The following is a 20753-nucleotide window of genomic DNA, read 5'->3' on the forward strand; positions in this document are numbered from 1 at the left end:
GGTGATTTATAATAAATTTTACAAAACAATATTAACATAATTTCATAATGAATAGCCTATTTAAGGATAAAATTCCACATCAACAATGAAATCAACTGTTAACTGTGCGAGTCCAGCTGACAAAATGTAAACAGAATTGTGGTTACGTTCTCGGCAATTATTATCTTTCTCCAACTTTACGATAATGGTAGTGTTAATGATGGTATATTAAAGCATTATTTTTGTTTAGTACAGTATACATAAAAGCCTTATTTTTCCCTCCGGGCGTTCAAGGTTTTCACGAGTAGACTGGGTTCCTTTATCGGCAGTGAATAGCCTAAACTACGGTAACGAGTCGGCAATATTTTGTCATATTTTAAACAGTACACATTTGATTTGCAAAGATTAGTTTTGTAGAGTAGACGGTAAAATAAAAATCTCTCTCTCTCTCTCTCTCTCTCTCTCTCTCTCTCAAATCTATCTCTCTCTCTCTCTCTCTCTCTCTCTCTCTCTCTCTCAAATTTCTGCCATCAAATCTCTCTCTCTCTCTCTCTCTCTCTCAAATCTATCTCTCTCTCTCTCAAATCTCTCTCTCTCTCTCTCTCTCTCTCTCTCTCTCAAATTTCTGCCATCAAATCTCTCTCTCTCTCTCTCTCTCCTCTCTCTCTCTCTCTCGAATTTCTGCCATCAAATCTCTCTCTCTCTCGAATTTCTGCCATCAAATCTCTCTCTCTCTCTCTCTCTCTCTCTCTCTCGAATTTCTGCCATAAAATCTCTCTCTCTCTCTCTCTCTCTCTCTCTCTTGAATTTCTGCCATAAAATCTCTCTCTCTCTCTCTCTCTCTCTCTCTCTCCGTAAGAAATAAAACCCTAGTTAACATATGGCAACTTGAGTTTAAGAATGAAATTAACATGACAATTGTTAGTAGTGGCGATCAATTCCTCGCTTCAGGAGGTATACGAAACAAAAACACGGCACTCGATTACAACAGCTGATTCTCTCTCTCTCTCTCCTCTCTCTCCTCTCTCTCTCTCTCTCTCGAATTTCTGCCATAAAATCTCTCTCTCTCTCTCTCTCTCCCCGTAAGAAATAAAACCCTAGTTAACATATGGCAACTTGAGTTTAAGAATGAAATTAACATGACAATTGTTAGTAGTGGCGATCAATTCCTCGCTTCAGGAGGTACACAAAACAAAAACACGGCACTCGATTACAACAGCTGATTCTCTCTCTCTCTCTCTCTCTCTCTCTCTCTCTCTTTCTCTCTCTCTGTCTGTCTGTCTCTCTCTCTCTGTCTGTCTGTCTGTCTCTCTCTCTCTCTCTCTCTCTCTCTCTCTCTCTCGTGTTATACAATACTTACAAATATATGAAGAAACCAAAATCGGTTTTCTTAAAGTGTCAATTAAATACAAAATAAAAAAACTATACCATGTATACATCCATTTCAATCATAGCTTAAAATACGGTATGCGATTTCGTCAGCAAACCACTATTTTTTAGGAAATACCATTCTATTACAGAAAATTTTTACTCTTTAAATAGTCAATTGCGCTATAATAAAACATGTACTTGGGTTTTTAAATTTCGGGTGTGTTTTAAAAATCGAGTATTGCTGACTTCTTTTTGTTTTACTTTTGGCTGTGATTAGGTCAGCTGATGTCTAGCTTCCGCTCTCACGAAAATGCGCGTACGAATACGGTAACAAAGAATTGTTTACACCATTTCTTAATTTATTCAAACCATCAATACAGTTAATATTACATAAGGACCAATGTGTTATAAACTATATTTATTGTTTAGTACATTTAAAACCATCTCTCTCTCTCTCTCTCTCTCTCTCTCTCCTCTCTCTCTCTCTCTGTCACATCGAACGTAATAGCGGTAACCTAATTGTTCGATGACTTTAAAAATAGGCCTAGTACTTTCTTCTTTTACCATTTTTGCATATGGTTTTCCTAACTGAAGTTAGGAAAAGTATTTTGGATATGGAAAGGATAATTATCTTTCGTAACAGTTTAGAATTATCGTAAATTATCATTCTGTCATTAGCGGCAGTTTGCTATTGTGGATTAAACGCATAAGGAAAAAAAAGGTTTCCAGCTTTGCTATGAATTTAGGAATTTATATGGATACGATAAGTAAAATATTTGTAATAACAATGTTTACTAAATGTTTGTAATATCATTAGTTATCACTTTGATCATGTGTGTTTAATGCGTTCGTTTGTTTATTATGATCGAAGATGGAGCGTAAACAAATGGAAGGTTTCCGTTTCAGGTGGCGTCATAAAGAAAAACATTATATAAATGGCATTCACTTCATTTATTTGGAAGTTCTTAGAAAAAAAATAAGTACAGTAGAGCATTGGTAATAACAAAATCAACATATAATCAATATTGGTAAGATTGCTGTGGATGCAAAAACTAACCTATACACAGATGTGTAAATGCGTCTGTTTCTTCGTTATAATCAGAGATAAACGTAAACAAAACATTGGTTGTCGTTTTCTATTGTGCTTTTTGGCTTGTTTAGGAAACGCATGATATAAAATCGCCTTTATTTTGATAATTTTGGATTTTCAGTCATGCAACAAAAGCCAGTCTATAGAGTGATGGTTTTGCTATTCACCAGTTGTCTTAAACAATAGATATGACAAACATTAAAATTTGTCTGTATTTTGGGTCGTGTTATAACGGGAAATATACAGTGTTTACACCCATCCTGGTTTTAATTTTAACCATTTTTCAAGTTATTAGAACTTTAAAGTATATTAAATGTTTGATTTATTTACAAGAACAATTTGATATTATAAAGAAATACAGTACAGTACAAAGAAAGTAATGGAAAAGGGTAGTAAACACGTTTGAATAAGCAAGTTGTCGGTTGCCATGGCCAAATGTAATTATTTCTGTTAGTTGTGTGTTTCGAAAATTGCGATTTTCCATTTATACGAGGTCATTCATCGACCAAATTCTCGCATAATTCCGGACCCTACTGTATATAGCTAACGTCTCTGACGTCACGGCAGAAAAATTCAAAACTCGCAGGCAATCGGAAATTGGGAAGCTAGGTGTACTACTAGCACCCCCACTCGCCAGGATACTGGAACCATTCCATAAGTCCTCAGTTCTTCTCTGCTGCTGTGGCAACAACATTGGAACTTTCATGCTCACGCATAACCTCCTGTTTTCTACAGCTTTGGTGAAGTACTTGTTTTTTGTTTAATGGCTTTCGCTTGATTGGATTTTCTTACGACTTTTCTTGAAACTCTTTTTGATTTGACTATTTTTGACCCTTGCTTGTTTGATCTCTGTCTGGATATTCCAAAATGGCCGACCCTTCCCCTGTGTATAGGAAATGTGTGAAAGGCTGTAAGACCCGCCATCCTAAGGCCTCCATCGATCCCCAGTCTATTCGTAACAAATGTAGAGGTAAAATATGTCAGTTAAGGGATCGATGTGATGAGAGTGTTATTTTATCTGATACCAAGTGGCTTGAATATGAGAAGCACACGCATAAGTTAGTGAGAGATAGGGTTAGAAGAAGCTCTTTTCACTCTAGAGTATTATCCTCTCCCCATGTCCCTGAACCTATTCCTTCCCCTGTAGTGGTAGTTCATGAACCCCCTACTAGCACTAACGAGCCTTCACTGATGGACTTGAGGAAGGCGATTCATGCCCTTGGTGCCAAGGTCGAGTCGCTTGCTACGGACAGGAACCAGCTCATGTCCGACGTTAAATTGTTGAAAAGTGCCAGTGTTAGTGGTAAAAGTGCTAAGAATGTGTTCAGTGTTGCGGAGGGTACATCTGTTGATACTTGTCGTTCACCCAGTCCTAGACTGCTTTCAAGCTCCCCAATCCCTGGGAGAAGGAATGTCAAACGACGAAAGGGAACGATAGGTTTTAAACCACGAACAGACGTCCCCTCACGAGTTGCGGTTGACGTTGCACGTAACGATCGCCCTTATCATGGGAGAGGCGAGGCTAAGTTCTCCTCATCCTCTGATGACGTTAACATCAGTAGAAAAAACTGGCATTAGGATTCCAGACCTCTCAAGAGGAAATTGATCCCTTCAGATCAAAGTCAACGTCCTGGCTGCGGTCATTGAAGCAGTCCTGAACGTCTGCCTTCATCGGATGAAGGTTCACCTGCCAAACGTCCCCTTAAAACGTTTGCTATGGTTGCTCCGGAGACCCCTTTGCAGGGTCATGGTTCTGTGGTTTCGTCTGGACGTTCCAGACGTGACGTGAGTGCTGTTGCTCCCGTTGTCATCACTGACGTTGCGGAACGGACGTTATCAAAGTCACGCTCTGACACTCTGTGACTGACCCTAATTTTAGCATGCTGCAGGACATGCAGATGAAACTTTCCTCATTCTTGCAGTCTTACCGTCCACCCCATGAACGACAGGAACCCTCGCTTGCGGAGCGTCACATTTCTAATAAGCGTGACCCTTCTCACCATGCTTCCAAGCGTGAAGTTTCACGTTAAGCTGACGTGACCCCTAGTATTCAGCATGCTGTCAAACGTGACGCTGATCGTCAGGTTCGACGTGATGTTGAACGTCAGTCGATACAGTCCCGACGTGATGTCAATCTTCCTTCTCTTCCTGCTACCCATCGGCAGGTCGATGCAAGCTGTCAAGCTGTTCCACACAGTTCCCGACACCTTTTCGATTCTCCACCTCGCAAACACGTCGAGCTTCCGGATGAAGTTTTTTCTGAGGAGGAAGTGGATGATCCCTTTCCACAGCTGTACCTTTGGGTACCTTGTCAGAAGAAGAGGAACCTAGATCCACACAACATTCATTGGATTTTAAAAAGATTGTGACTGTTATTAAGGAAGTTTTTCCTTCACATTTTGTGCCTCTTGCACCACGCTCTCCTCCTCCTGACTTCACCTGGGGGACGACTACGCAAGCTCCCCTGTTTACTAAATTGGTGCTCTCCCGGTCGTCTAAGAGAGCTTTGCGTTTGCTGGGAGACTGGTTGCAGTCCAAAAGGAGTCTTGGCAAGTCAGCCTTTGCCTTCCCTCCAGCTAAGCTTGCTTCTCGTTCGAGCGTCTGGTATGAGACAGGAGAAGTTCTCGGCTTGGGAGTACCTGCCTCTGCCCAGGGGGACTTCTCAAGTCTGGTAGACTCTCCTCGTCGTCTGGCCATGAGACGCTCAAAAATTTTATGGACAACCTCGGAACTCGACCATCTGCTCAAGGGCGTCTTCCGTGCTTTTGAAGTGTTCAACTTTCTAGACTTGGCATTGGGAGCCTTGAGTAAGAAAGTGTCTGTTTTTGAAAATAATGAGTGTGGTTCAGATTATGTCCTGCATGGACAAAGCCATAATGGATGGATCAAATGAGCTGGCTGCTCTTTTTACGGCGGGTGTCCTTAAGAAGAGAGATACGTTGTGCTCCTTTCTGGCTATGGGAGTTACTCCTTGTCAGAAGTTGTAGCTTCTGTTTGCACCGCTTTCTCGTTCGCTTTTCCCCAAGAGCTTGTGAGGGAAATAGCTTCATCACTAGCCTTGAAGGACACCCATAACTTGGTATCTAAAACGGCTCACAAGGTGCTGCCTTCGTCGTTTTCAGGCAGCAGACTGAAGGTGGAAACCCCTGCATCTAGGTTCATTCCTCCCTTTCATGGTTGAGCCTCCAACAGAGACAGAGGCAACTCTCGCTCTGATGGAAGACGAGGTAAAAGGAGGGAAGCTAGATCAAGTCGTGGCAGAGTCCGACTGCCCTCAACTTCAGACAACAGTAGGGGCCAGATTGAAGAACTTCTGGCAGGCTTGGGAGAGAAGAGGAGCAGATCAGTGGTCCGTCCTCTTGTTGAAGGAGTGGTACAAAATACCCTTTGTATAGAAACCCCCTCTAGTCCAAGAGCCGATAGATCTCTCTCCCAGATACCAGGAGGACGCAACAAAACAAGCTTTGCGCCTATAGGTGTCCCTTTTGTTAAAAAAGGGGGCTGTGGAGAAGGTGCTAAACCACCAGTTTCCAGGCTTTTACAACCGCCTCTTCCTAGTTCCAAAGAACTCAGGGGGTTGGAGACCAGTGCTGGATGTGAGCGCGCTCAACGTGTTCATTCTGAAATCGAAGTTCTCAGTGGAGACTTCCAAGTCTGTGCTAGCATCAGTAAGGGAAGGCGACTGGATGGTCTCTCTAGACCTCCAAGACGTATACTTCCATATCCCTATTCATCCGACCTTCTATCACTATCTAAGGTTCGTATACGGGAAGGAAGTCTTCCAATTTCGAGCTCTGTGCTTCGGTCTCAGCACTGCTCCTCTTGTGTTTACGAAGCTCATGCGGAACGTGGCGAGCTTCCTGCACTCGACAGGTATCAGAGCCCCTCTATACCTAGACGACTGGTTACTCAGGGCGTCGTCCTTCGATCGCTGTCTGATTGATCTCAGATTGACTTTGGCCCTAACGAAGGAGTTGGGTCTCCTAGTCAACAAGGAGAAGTCTCAACTGACCCCATCTCAAACAATTCTCTATTTGGGAATAGAGATACGGAGTCTAGTTTTTCGGGCTTTTCCATCGCCCACAAGACTAGAACAAGCTCTCATAAAGATTCGTCTTTACCGAAGGAAGAGCATTTGTTCTGTAAGGAAGTCGATGAGTCTGCTGGGAACACACTCGTCACTGGAGCAGTTTGTTTTCCTAGGGAGACTCAATCTTCGACCTCTCCAGTTTCACCTCAACCACCCTCTTAATGAGAGAATGCCTTGATGAAGTCATTGAGCTTCAGCACGCATTTCATTCCCGTGCTGAAACTTGGTGACGGGCAAGAGGGCTCTCGAACTTGGGGAAATTGCTCCCCCAGTTCGAATCTAAATTTCTCTCTTTCATCTTTTTCTAACTCTTTATATGGCTTCAACCTTCTCCTAATATTATAAACTTTCCTTCATGTTGCTGTCCCAACCCTATGAGTAAAATTTCCCATATGTATGTGTATATATTTACATATATATGTGTGTTTATTATTTTTTTTTCTCTTTTTATGGCATGGATGTTTCTACATCTATTATTGCCACTTGGGCGGATGTTTCTACATCCGGTATTGCTGCCTGCTTTGATGAATGGGAAGGGTGTCACGGTTGGGAGGTGTTTGTGCTCAAAGCTATATGTGAGAGTATTGGATGATCTCAGCCATCCCGAAGATGGTTTGGACCTTTTTGGCGGAACTATTCTCAAGTGTTGGGTCTTCGGAATCCAGGGGGATCCAACGCTTGGGGTAGGACTCTCGGCTTTTGGCCGGAAGCCCGTCATTACAGATATGGGGAGGATGATTCCATAGTTTCTTGGTCTCAGTCCTAACAGGCGGGTTCAGCTTACACCTGTGCCTCTATATCTGTTTTGATGCTATCCTTCGGGTAGGGTATGGAGTGGACCATCTGGGAAGTATACTCTCACTGTGCCGGTAGTGGAGAGTGTAAATCTCCTTCCCAACATGTGATGCCTTAATGTTCTCAAGCAGGTAAATCAAACTTCAAAAAATCACTCTTCTTCTTTTTTTATGATGGAATCTTGTGAAAATGACCCCACCTCCCCTGGATATGCTGACTCGCCCCCGGCACTGTTGACGACCTCTGGCAATTCATTTAAAGAAAACTCCGTTGACGACGTAGGAACTAAAAAGGACTATTCTTTAAACACTCGGAAAAAGGGTAATTTGGGCAACACAGGAAAACTGAAAGTCCTGCACGTTACCCAAATCCCTTTAGAAGCTAATTATGATGTGCTACATAAAATATTTGAGTGTTACGGATCAATAAATGAAATTAGAATGAAACTTCAAGATGATAATTGGGAATCTTGGTTATCATTTAATTGTCATGAGGAAGCATTTAATGCAAGCTGTAACATTGTTGATATTAAAGTAGGTAATATGAATGTTAAGGGTGCTCTGTGTGATGGGGCACCTAAAGATCTGGATGTCTACAGACCAGCAGACTGGGCTGATCAAGATATAGAGGCAGATATACCATCCCAAAGAAAGCCAAAACCACCAATGTGGCTTCTTGCTCAATCTGTAGGAGGTACGGAAAATTATTTCAAGATATGCAAATTTCTTCAGAGGAAGGTAGGTACGATCGCACCTGGAGATATATCTCGATTTGGGAAGAAAAGTTTCTTGATAAAGGCCAAGTCATACACACAGTCTGTTATACTGTCTAATTTGAAGACAGTAAATGATGATATAAAATTGGACATCAAACCCCATCTAAACTTTAGCTATGGAAGGGGAGTGGTTTTTAATAGGGATCTGTATGAATTTACTGAAGAGGAGATATTGGCCATGTGTCCCCTATCAGTGTGGAAAGTACATAAAGTACCTGGAACATCAATGATTGTTCTTACTTTCCAGGATGCTGATGTACCTTTCCACATAGACATAGAAAACGAAAGGATCAGAGTTCAACCTTTTAAGCAGAAGCCACTGCAATGTTATAATTGCTTTAAATTTGGACATCCTTCCAAAGTTTGCAATAATGAAAAAATTTGTAATACTTGCTCCAAAATTTATCATGGGGATTGTACACTTGAGGCAAGGTGCTTAAACTGCAACTCTAATCATAAATCTAATGATAGGAGCTGCCAGTTTTATAAGTTAGAAGAGGCTGCCCTCAATAAATCAATTATTGAACATGTAAGCGTGGGGCATGCCAAGAGATTATTAAATAAATCTAATACTTATGCAAAAACATTAAAAACAGGAGAAAAAGTTCCTCGGGAATCATCTCACCCACCTACTACTGTAGGTAGTTCTCGAAAAAGGAATTCACAATCTATTGATAAAGTGCTGCATAAGACAAGAACATCTCCTCCTAAAGATTTATCATTGAGTATCAACAAAAAGACATTGCCCACCACTATCAAACCTTTGTCCCCCATTACAAAGGATAGTACTAACCTCTCCCAGGCCATATCCTTGCCTGATTTAATGGAGATTCCACCTGACACCAAGTTATCAGGTGTACCTGTAGTGGGGAAGGTACAAAAACCTGGTAACTTGCAATCTATTAATCGTAAAAGAGAGAGACCTCCATCTCTCTCACCCCCTTCCATAAGAAATACTAGAATTATGACATCAAATAAATATGATGTTTTGTCTGTTGATGTTGGCGATCAACCAGAAGACAATTTAAATAAATCAGAAATTCAAGTTGAGGTCCACCATCCCCCTCAACAAATATATAAAAAAGATACAAAGAAAAACTCCAACGTAAAACCCAACATAACAAGACCATCTCTGAAGAAACCTACAAGTAATAATGTTAGAATAAAAACTGCTAATGGGAAGACCTCACCCAAGACGTCTTCCAGAAATAATCCATAGTTTTCTCCTCCATTTTGCAATGGAACTGTCAGGGTTTGAGGGCGAAATATGAAGAACTTAAGCTCCTAATTCATGAGCATTCCCCCATAATAGTATGTCTACAGGAAAGTATGCTTGATTCTAACACTCCTAGTCCTCGAGAGTATGTTAGCTATAGAACACCATATAATCAACAAGCAGGGAGCCATGGCGGAAGTCTCATGTACATTCGTCGAGATGTTCCCCTAATACCCATGTCTATACGTACAACCCTGCAGGCAGTTGTTGTACAAATTGATATAGGGAGAAAATATACAATATGCTCTCTGTACTTACCTCCAAATGATGATATTTTATATGATGATTTAGTAGAAGTTATTCAACAACTCCCTCAACCTTTTCTCTTACTGGGAGATATGAATGGTAGACATCCTTTATGGGGTGATGTTTTGGCCAACACAAGGGGCAATATTATCTCATCAATTGTGGAGAATGAGGATGTGGGGCTCCTTAATACAGGAGAGCCCACGCACTTCCATGTTCAGACAGGTACTTTGTCATGCATTGACCTTTCAATTGCAAGCTCTAACTGCCTTCTTGATTTTGATTGGAGGACATTAGATGATTGGCATACTAGTGATCATGCACCAATCATTATAAACACCAACAAGGGTCCACCTTTGCAAAGATCGCCACGTTGGAATCTAGACAAGGCAGACTGGGTTAAATTTTCTGAGCTAAGTGAAATTGAAGGGAGAGCAGAACAGTTTGAAAGTATTGATGATGCCATAGACCTGCTGAATGGAACTCTTCATACAGCAGGAGTCAATTCAATTCCCAAAACAACAGGATTATTCAAACGACGACCAGTCCCGTGGTGGTCTTCAGAACTAACTGCACTCCACAGAGCCACAAGAAGATCTCTAACACGATTGCGTAGACTCCGAACTGATGAGAATTTAATTATGTACAAGAAATGTAGAGCACAGTTCCGTCGTGCCATGAAAGAAGCAAGACGCCAGTCATGGATGTCTTTTGTTTCCTCCATTAACAGTAGAACACCACCATCTTCTGTGTGGAGGAAAGTAAAAAAGATAGCTGGCAAATTCACCCCCAACCCACCACCAGTGTTGAAGGTGAATGGCCAGTATGTAACTGAAGCAAATGAAGTTAGCAATGCCCTGGCTAATCATTTTTCAAATGTATCCAGCAAGTGTGAAGGAGCCCCTGGTCACCAATATAGGAGCACTGAAGAAAAGAAAATTTTAAATTTTGCAACAAGAAGGGAAGAGTCGTATAATTCTCCTTTCACTGAAAGAGAATTTGATTCCGCACTTTCTCATTGCAACGATACAGCCCCTGGACCCGATGGAATTCCATATGCAATGATTAAACATGTACATTTTAATACAAAGCTATTTATTTTAAGTATTATTAATAGAATATGGCATGATCATAGCTACCCAAGTGTTTGGGAACTAGCCATTATTTTAGCCTTTTTAAAACCCGGTAAAGACAAGTTTTTAGCAGCAAACTATCGTCCTATTGCATTGACATCTTGTTTATGTAAAATCATGGAGAAGATGGTCAATGCAAGGCTGATATGGTACCTTGAAAAGAAAGGTATTTTATCACCGATTCAATGTGGATTCCGAAAAATGCACTCAACGACTGATGTGTTGATACGACTTGAGTCATCTATTTGTGAAGCCTTTGCTTCCAAACAGCACCATGTTACAGTATTTTTTGACCTTGAAAAGGCATATGATACCACATGGAGATATGGTATTCTTAAAACCATTCATGAATTGGGATTGAGAGGAGAGCTGCCACTATTTATTCAGGCATTTCTTTCACATAGAGTTTTTCAAGTGAGAGTGGGGGAAACTCTATCAGAGAGTAAGTGCCAGGAAGAAGGAGTTCCTCAGGGTAGTGTGCTGAGTGTAACCCTTTTTGCACTAGCAATTAATGGGATATCCTCAGCCATTCCCCAGGATGTTCTCTCAACACTATTTGTGGATGATCTCTCAATATCATTTGCTGGCACTAGAATGGCAATGGTTGAGAGAAAAATCCAACTCTCTATTGATAAAATTATCCAGTGGGCTGACATGAATGGATTTAAGTTCTCGACAAGTAAAACTACCATTGTCCATTTTTGTCGTATCCGGGGAGTACATCCAGACCCGGATATATACATTAAAGGTCAACGGATACCATGTGTATCGGAAACCAAATTTTTAGGTTTGATATTTGACTGTAGACTTACATGGGTTTCTCACCTAAAAGCGCTAAAAGCTAAATGTGTTGAAGCTCTGAATATCTTAAAAGTATTGTCCCATACATCATGGGGGGCAGACCGCAATACTATTTTAAAATTATACAAGGCCTTGATTTTTTCCAAAATTAGTTATGGTTGTGAGGTATATTCTTCAGCCACCCCAAGCCGGTTAAAAATATTAGACTCTATACATCATGCAGGTATTAGATTATCTACTGGAGCTTTTAAAACCTCGCCTATCCCAAGTCTCCTTGTTGATGCTGGAGAGTTACCTCTAGACCTTTACCGAATGTCTTCCATTCTTCGGTATTGGTTTAGAATGCAAAGACTCCCTAGCTCTCTAGCCTTTCAGACTGCAAGCCTTGTAAGACACGCATCATACTTTGAGTTGCACCCAAAATTTCCTCAACCTTATGGCTTTTCGATTATATTGATTATGCAGTATGTTGATTTTGTTATTACCAATGTTTTACTTCATTTTTCTTAGGACTTCCAAATAAATGAAATGAATGCCATTTATATAATGTTTTTCTTTATGACGCCGCCTGAAACGGAAACCTTCCATTCGTTTACTGTACACTCCATCTTCGATCGTAATAAACAAACGAAGGCATTAAACGCGCATGATGAAAGTGATAAATAATGATATTAAAAGCTTTTAGTAAATGTGTTATTACAAATATTATTTACCGTATCTATATAAAATCCTACGTACGTAGCAAAGCAGGAAAACAATTTATTTTCTTTTCTTTTTTTTTTTTTTTTGAGAGAGAGAGAGAGAGAGAGAGAGAGAGAGAGAGAGAGAGTGTGAGTGAGTGTGTGTGTGTGTGTGTATATGATGGTTTTAAATGTAATAAACAATAAGTGTGTGTGTGTGTGTATATATATGATGGTTTTAAATGTAATAAACAATAAATATGATAGGTTATAAGACATTGGTGCTTATGTAATATTAACTGTATAGATGGTTTGAATAAGTTAAGAAATGATATAAACAATGCTTTGTTGTTGTATTCGTACGCTCATATTCTTGAGAGCGAGAGCTAGACATCAGCTGATCTGATCACAGCCAAAAGTTAAACAAAAATAAGTCGACAATACTCGATTTATAGAACATTTCCGAAATTTAAAACAAAAGTACAGGGTTTTCTTAAAGCACAATTAACTATTTAAATAGTAGCAATTTTCTAGAATAAAGTGAAGTTTCCTAAAAAAAGTGGTTTGCTGACGAAATCGGATGTCATATTTTAAGCTACGATTGAAATGGATTTATACTCGGTATAATTTTTTGTTTTATATTTAATTGGCGCTTTTTAATAAAACCTATTTTCGGTTCTTCATCCAGAGTATATGTAAGTATTGTATAACACTGGAGAGAGAGAGAGAGAGAGAGAGAGAGAGAGAGAGAGAGAGAGAATCAGCTGTTGTAATCGAATGCCATGTTTTTGTTTCTTGTACCACTTGAAGCGAGGAAATGATCACCGCAACTAATAATAGTCATGTTAATTTCATTCTTAAAGTCAGGTTGTAATATGTGAACTAAGATTTTATTTTTTACACATACAGAGAGAGAGAGAGAGAGAGAGAGATTTGAGTCTCTCTCTCTCTCTCTCTCTCTCTCTCTCTCTCTCTCTCTCTCTCTCTCTCTCTCTCTCTCGGAGAGAGGATTTTATAATTACACCTTGTACTATACAAAAAAAATCATTGTAAAGCAAATCTATACTGTTTAGAAGATGACAAAATATTGCCGACTTGTTACCGAAATTTACGCTATTCACTGCTGATAAACGAACCCAGCCTACATGTGAAAACCTTAAATACCCACAGGGAAAACTAAAGCTTTATATATTCTATACTAAATAAAAATAATGCTTCAATATACCTTCGTTAACAATACCATTGAAATTATCGAAAGGTTAGAGAAAGATAAAGATTGCCGAGAATGTAACCACAATTCTGTTTACATTTTGTCAGCTGGATTTGCATAGTTAAAAGTTTATTTCATTGTTGATATGGAATTTTATCCTTTAAGAGGCTATTTATTATGAAATTATGTTAATAAAATGTAAGATAAATATCGTTTGGTAACATTTATTATCAAGCACTGTATTTAGGGCTACCAATATACCTAAAAAGACAGTAGATTTGATATATTTTGTTGTGCTTGTCTTGCAGACTTTGAACAGCTTTGAAGAAACAATTTTTTTTTTTTTAAACTACCGACCGTATAAATGGTTAATCGCATAATTCGAACACACATAATTCGGGACCCTACTGTATGCCAAAAAATAGGCTATTCATACTGATATATCTAAATCTTCCTCTTGTTTATGTTTTTCTGTAATATCATCTGATGAAACCGACCAGTCCTTGCTTATCTGGCAATACATCTGTTTTCATAGCAGAATATGGTCAGCGTTTGATATGCTGTATACTTATATGAATTATATATAAATAAACTTACAATTAACATTTTGTCATAATTAGTTTCCTTACTTATAATCAAAATAGTGTTTTTTTTTAAAAATAAATTGGAGCAAATTATAACCATATGTCAGCTAAGAACTTTTAAAAACTAACCTTATTGAATTAATTTTTTTTAGGTTCGACAAATTGGTAGAGATCTAGGGTTATTAGAAGAATTTGTCCAGAGGCATCCTTTTCCTGGACCTGGATTGGCTATCAGAGTTCTATGTGCCGAAGAACCTTTTATGGAGAGGGATTTTTCAGAGAGTCAAGTTATTTTAAAAGTCATAGTGGATTATGCCAGTAGTGTACAAAAGGTATGTTGACAACTAGTTTTTTGTTTAGTTTTAGAACTGAATCATTTGTTTGTAGAGTGAATTTAGTCATAAGACATGACAGCTTTGAGGGAATAAGTAACTCATGCATCTAATAAATTTATGCTTCTTGATGTCTGATTCATTACCATTTTTTCATATCCCATTCCCCTTTCTTTCATATCTGAAATTACTGTATATAAGAAAATTTAGTCGCATACAGTATTTCTTTCTATTAGATTTATTGAAACATTTTGTTTGCACATAAAGACCAGATTTACTTCCTTCCACTCTGCTCTTCTCTCTCTACAGCTGTACACCATGTAGGAGTACAGTAGTGCTACCAGTGTCCCTTCATCCCCATAGCTGCACCCATTTTCTAGTCCTCTATTACACCTCCATCCTAGCATCCATTTCTTTATCAAGCTGTCGTACCTCTAGAATTTTATTCCCAAGTGCAACTGCATGGTTTCCTTCCAGCTGTACATGGCCATTGAATAGCTTTAAAGGCCACAGCTTTGGGGTTATTGGGCCAAATTCTTTCATGTATTCCAATCTACTCTATACTTTAACATATTTTTGGTGCTGTAAATATTCTAACAAACACTGTTGCTACAGTATTATCTTTCCCTAGTGCTTATGAACGCATTTCCCCAAGTTTTCTCTGTTCTATGATTACTATGTATGTATATATTTAATCTGTGTATATTTATCTATCTACATACCTATCTATCAATGCATATATCTATAATATATAGTAGGTCTTGATATCTCTGAAAGACTAGATGATTTATGAGGAAAATGAGTGCAAAGCAAAGTGACAGTTATGCTGTAAAGAATATAAAAGAATCAGTGATAAGCTGTTTCGTTACTAAAACAAATTTGTTCCGTAACTGAAATACAAACCACGCTATTTACAGGGGGTAATTACTTCGGAGTAGCTGAATGACGAGCCATTAGAATTTTAACAAGGGTTTACTACCCCACCGCTAGATAGCGGGGGGTAGGCTGGGGTAGCTTGCTAACCCCCCTCACACGTACTAGTGAGTGCTTCACTTAACTTTTGGCTCGGGCGGTGAGCGGAGGTGTCTGCTCCCACCCTCGCTTTGACAGCCATTAATGCTTTTGTCTTTTACTTTTTCTTATACTTAATATATATATATAAACATTCGTTGTGTTTATGTATATATGTGTATAGAATATAGTAAGTTTCCTTTTCAGTGTTTGTGCCGTGTCTGTGGTGTACGACAACAGAGAGTGAAACTCCGGCGTAGTTCTAGGCCACCACGGTTTCACTTCATGGGGTGCAGTCTCTCCCTTGGTCCTTCGATTGTTCCTTCGGCCGCCGTGGGGACTCGTCATCGCTGGATGAAAATCCGTTTTCTTCGCTGTTCCTTCTTTCCTACGGAGAACTTGGACCCTCAGCGAAGGGATGTGGGAGTTTGGTTTGAATACGGTCTCTCTCTCCCTACTCGAGGTCGTTCACCCCTTACTACTACGTACTACTACGGTAGCTTCTTTCCCGTTGCGGGCTGAGTTGCTATTCCGTTTTATTTGCCTCAATTATTTTTTAATGAAATCTAATTGTATTTTTAACTTTTCAGCTTCTGGGGAACACTTCCCTTCGGGGGTCAGTGGTTCTTACTATTTATGAACATGCAAATCAGTTACATGATTATAATCGTTATAATTCTGCTTTTTGTTAAAGTTCTCCGCCCTCCCCCTTCTCCCGTAAATGTCAGTGGGGGAGGAGGGCGCATACTTAATTTTTAATTCTTATGTTTTGCTATTCCCTCGTTTGACTGAAGTGTGCCAACGAAGCAGAGCTGTCCTGTTTATGCCTGAGGAGTCTGCTGTCGCTGTCTCTCTAGGACATCGTCATGGGCGTTATCCCTTCTCTTAGAAGTTCTCCCGTGACAACTGTCAGCTCTTCAGTTCATGTTAGAACTATAAGGAGGTTCACCTCCTGGGGTTAGGTAACTTCCCTTCCGAAGAGGTTCCCTTCCCAGTTGTGAGATCTTCCCCCTGCAGAGGGGGAACTTCTCATACTTTAATATTCCTGGATGGGTTTTCCTGGCCCTTAGGCGGTTATGCTCTTGGTGCTGAGCGACCGCTCTTGTAACCATGCTCAAGGGGCTCAGCGGTTGCAAAGCCGGCCATGGAACTTGATGTGACTAAGCTCTTGGGGCTGAGCAGTCGCTTCTGTAGCTATGCTCAAGGGGCTAAACAGATACAATATTAGTCTTGTGACCTCTCTCGTTCACGAGGGAGGCCACTCTTAGGGGCTCCTGTTAGGAGGATTGCTCCTTATAGGTCTCTTCTACGAAGTGTCGCCTCTCTCGTTGTGAGAGAGGACACTCATAGAGACTCCTCTTCGGAGGATTGTTCCGGATAAGGTCAGCTTGCTGATCCAACGGCCCTTAGGGGCACCTTCACCAGTCTCTTCTACGAAGTGTTCACCTCTCTCGTTGTGAGAGACGACACTCATAGAGACTCCTCTTCGGAGGATTGTTCCGGATAAGGTCAGCTTGCTGATCCAACGGCCCTTAGGGGCACCTTCACCAGTCTCTTCTACGAAGTGTTCACCTCTCTCGTTCGCGAGAGAGGCCACTCATAGAGACTCCTCGTCGGAGGATTGTTCCTGTTTAGAACAGCTTGCTGTTCAGTCACTAACACTTCGGTGTTTAGTGACAGGGAAACTTCGGTTTCTCGTTACGCTGACCCTTCGGGGTCTCGTAACATTAGTTATGCAGAACCCTTGGGCTCTCGTAACTTTAGTCACTCCTACACTTCGGTGTTTAGTGACAGGGACACTTCGGTTTCTTGTTGCGCTGATCCTTCGGGGTCTCGCAAATAGGCCTTTGGTCTCTCGTTCCCTTAGTCAAGTCCTGCTGACCTGCTGTCTCCATTCCTGGCTGCTGAGGCGCTGTGGGCGCCCACGTCTAAACCTGTCATTGCGCAAAATACTCTTGAGCCCAAACTGCGCCTCTAACCCTTCAGCTCCAGGTTTAACCTGCGCCCCCTCATGCTGCTGTTCCAGACTTAGCGCCTCAGCGCTCACCTGCGCGCATGCGCGCACCTGTGCCTGTTACGTGCCAGGGTTCTCCTACGCCCCACTGCGTGCCAGCGCCCTCCAGCAGTTCCTGATTTAGCGCGCCAGCGCTCACCTGCGCACATGCGTGCACACCCATCGCGCGCAGTTCCTGATAGCGCACACGCGCTCACCAACGCCCCAGCGCGCTTCTACAATTCAGCGCGCAGTCCAGGAGGTGCCTAAGTTAGCGCACGGGCGCTCACAGGTACCTCTGGACTCTCCATTCAAATTGCGCAATCCTGTACGCACGGTTCCAGTTGCGCGCCCATCTTAACAGCGCACTCCTGTTGCGGCGCACATCGTTGGAGTTTTTCCTGAGAGATCGCAGGCGCTCACCAGTGATTCAGCCTGTGGGGTCTCCCAGTCTCTTCTATGAAGGGCACCTCTCCCGTTTGCGGGAGAGATCTCTCATAGGGATCACTCCTTGGAGTATCAAGCAGTACTTCCAGTGTTAATCGTCGGGTCTGTACTGAAGCAGACCTGCCTTGGTCCTCTTCAGGGGATGCCCTCCCTTTAGGGACACATCCCAGTTCCTGATCGTCCTGTCAGCTGATCCTTCAACCTAGCGCACAAGCGCGCGCGCATTTACGCACACGCGCTAGCGCCGACAATCTAATTATGCGCGCAAGCGCCGACGATCTTCTTGGCCGACTATCTTCTTCTTCGCGCGCATGCGCTGACGATCTTCATACGCACGCGAGCGCCGATGATCGTCCGCGCACGGGCACCAATGGTTTCCCGCGTGCCCGCGCTCCTATATTTTTATTTTTCATTTTTTCCGCGCGCGGGAACCAATGGTTTCCCGCGTGCCCGCGAGCATTTCTTTAATTTGCGTGCCCATTGCAGTATCGCACACCTGTGCGCCCGCACCCTGATGCGCGTCCTGCGCGCCCACGAGCTCCTCGGTAAGATGCCTGTGCAGACTGCGCAGCGCTCACCTGCGCGCCAACGCACTAACTCATCCTCGCTCTAGCACAAATACGCGCCTACGCGCTACTGCGCACTCGCGCCCAACAGTCTTGTATCAGGTTGCTGCGCGCCCGCACACACGCGATCAATTGATTGCTCCCATCTAACCTTCAACCCTGCCTCATGCTCCAGATCCTGCGCCCCGCACGCCCTCGCCATCTCCTACGCGCGATCACTCCATCAATCTCGCACGCCCACGTTCTTGCACGCTCGTGAGCACAAAATTCCTGCTGCGCATGATCCTTTCCAGGGCTCATCGTGCTACCACCAGCTCGATCTGCGCCCCGATCGCAAGCGCAATCACGCACAAAATTTTACGGGGCTTCAGGTGGACTGGTCATCGTCTCGTTCCCCTCCCTGCAAGCGCAGAACAGCGCGCTCTTCGGAGGAGGGGAGGTTTCCGGACAGGTCTAAGGACCCTTTTGTTTCAGCTTCGTTTCAGGCAAACCCTCGTTTGTCAACTCCTCCTAGGGATCGGACAATCCCCTTCCCTCCAGAGAGAGTGTCTGACAGCTCGACTGTCAGCCAGCAATCCTGGCTTGGGACCATAGTCAGAGCTCTTATGCAGGCTATGAAGCCTGTGCTCGCTGACCTGTGTCACATATCAGGGGCAGCTCCTTCCCCACTGAAGAGGAAGAGGGGAGTCCCCTCCATGGTGTCTTCTCCAAGGGCTAAACTGTCTCCTCGCAAATCCTTGTGCAAGGCTCCTTCTTTCTCCCAGACTTTCTCCCCCTCCACTGCGGATGAGGATTACCTATCCTCTGGGGAGTCGGAGGAGCTGGTCCGTTCCCCCATCGCACCATTGGGGGAAACTCCGCCTCTTCCTGAGAAGTCTTCTCACAGGGGTAGAGAAGAGCCTGCATCCATCGCTACTGGAGTCCTGTATCCCTCCCAGGAGGGAACCAAAGGACACGAAGACTGTTCCTAAGTCTTCGGCAAGGATCAGACAGGAGCCAGCTAGACTTTCGGAGAATGTCCACAAATTCCCCCAGGAAGAGCCACTGGGGACGAGAGACTTTGCTGCTAGCCCTTCAGGAGGAGAACACCAAGAGTCAGAACATGCGTTCTGGCAAGTTCTGACCCCCAGGAGGAACCTCATCAGGTTCCCAGACCCAGAGACCCCTCCTAGGGAGGGTAAGGACATGGTCTTGGACCAAGTCTATGGCACCCAGAAACCCTCCAGGGCCAGTGCAGCTTTGCCCTGGTCACAAGGGATGAAGAGTGCCAGAGACAAGGTTGAAGGCCAGCTCTCTGAGCTCGCCTCCTCCAACAGATCCAGCGCCGATAACAAGCTCATCCCTCCTCCTCGAGTCCATCAGAGGAGGTATTTCGAGATCCTAGAGGAGACTTGTTTGGGTCTTACGGTTCACCACTCCGTGGAAGAACTCACTGGGGGAGTCCCTCTAAAGAGAGACCCCAACCGACACGTGTCCTATTCTCCTACTGAGATCCTAGGCCAGGAGAGTGTAGTGAAGTGTGCCATGCAGGCAACTTCATGACTTGACATCTGGATGGGGTCTCTGGGCATCCTACGGGAAAGAATAGATCTCCTTGTTCCTTTCCCTGAATCGGAGGCTGTTTTCGGACACCTCAAAGGAACCGGGGGGGGGGACACGCTCTATACCACAGGGCCTCAGGCCTGTGGTCAGAATCGGAAAAGTGCCTCCATATAAATCTGCTAGTGATGAAAGCCGCTCTTCCTGACCCTTCAACAGTGCCAACAAAGATCTAGCGGATCACTCTGGGGGGTGATGAGCGACAACACCACAGTAGTGGCTTACATCAACAAGCAAGGAGGTACCTTTTCAAAGCGGCTACCCCATCTCTCAGTAGAGATACTGAGATAGACCGAAGCCCACTTGATCCCTCTATCGACTCGCTTCATTCCAGACAAAGGGAATGTGCTCACCAACAGTCGGAGCAGAGCATCTCAGATAATGAGTATCGAGTGGTCCTTGGATCATCCTGTGGCCAACAAAGTCCCGACTTTGTGGGGTTATCCGACTGTGGATCGGTTCGCTACAGCGCTGAACTTCAAGCTCTCGCTGTATTGCCCCCAGGCCCAGATCCCAAAGCACTTTGACAAGATACCTTCCAACAACGGTGGGACAGCACCAACGTGGGCGCTTTTTCCCCATTCTGTCTGATGAGGAGGGTGCTCAACAAGACCAGAATATCCGTCAATCGCTCGATGACCCTTTATAGCTACGCTATGGGTCTCGCGGAATGGTTTCCGGACCTTCCGCAACTCCTAACGGAACTTCCGGGAGAACCCCCTCTGCGACACAAGCAAACAACCACATGCCAACATCTCCCTCAAAGCCGTAGCTT

At 42.9% G+C, this 20753-nt stretch overlaps 1 protein-coding gene across 5 annotated transcripts in view; it reads left to right on the forward strand.

Annotated features, from left to right (window-relative positions):
* Positions 1-20753, forward strand: part of bur (GMP synthase burgundy) — a 266584-nt gene that overhangs the window by 162929 nt on the left and 82902 nt on the right. For all 5 annotated transcript variants that reach the window (XM_068378694.1, XM_068378693.1, XM_068378692.1 and 2 more), the window contains one exon: positions 14183-14362. In XM_068378694.1, the coding sequence (XP_068234795.1) occupies positions 14183-14362 (180 nt within the window). The remainder of the gene's footprint in view (positions 1-14182; positions 14363-20753) is intronic.

Source organism: Palaemon carinicauda, chromosome 8 (assembly GCF_036898095.1).
Source record: "Palaemon carinicauda isolate YSFRI2023 chromosome 8, ASM3689809v2, whole genome shotgun sequence".
Taxonomy (NCBI): Eukaryota; Metazoa; Arthropoda; class Malacostraca; order Decapoda; family Palaemonidae; genus Palaemon; species Palaemon carinicauda.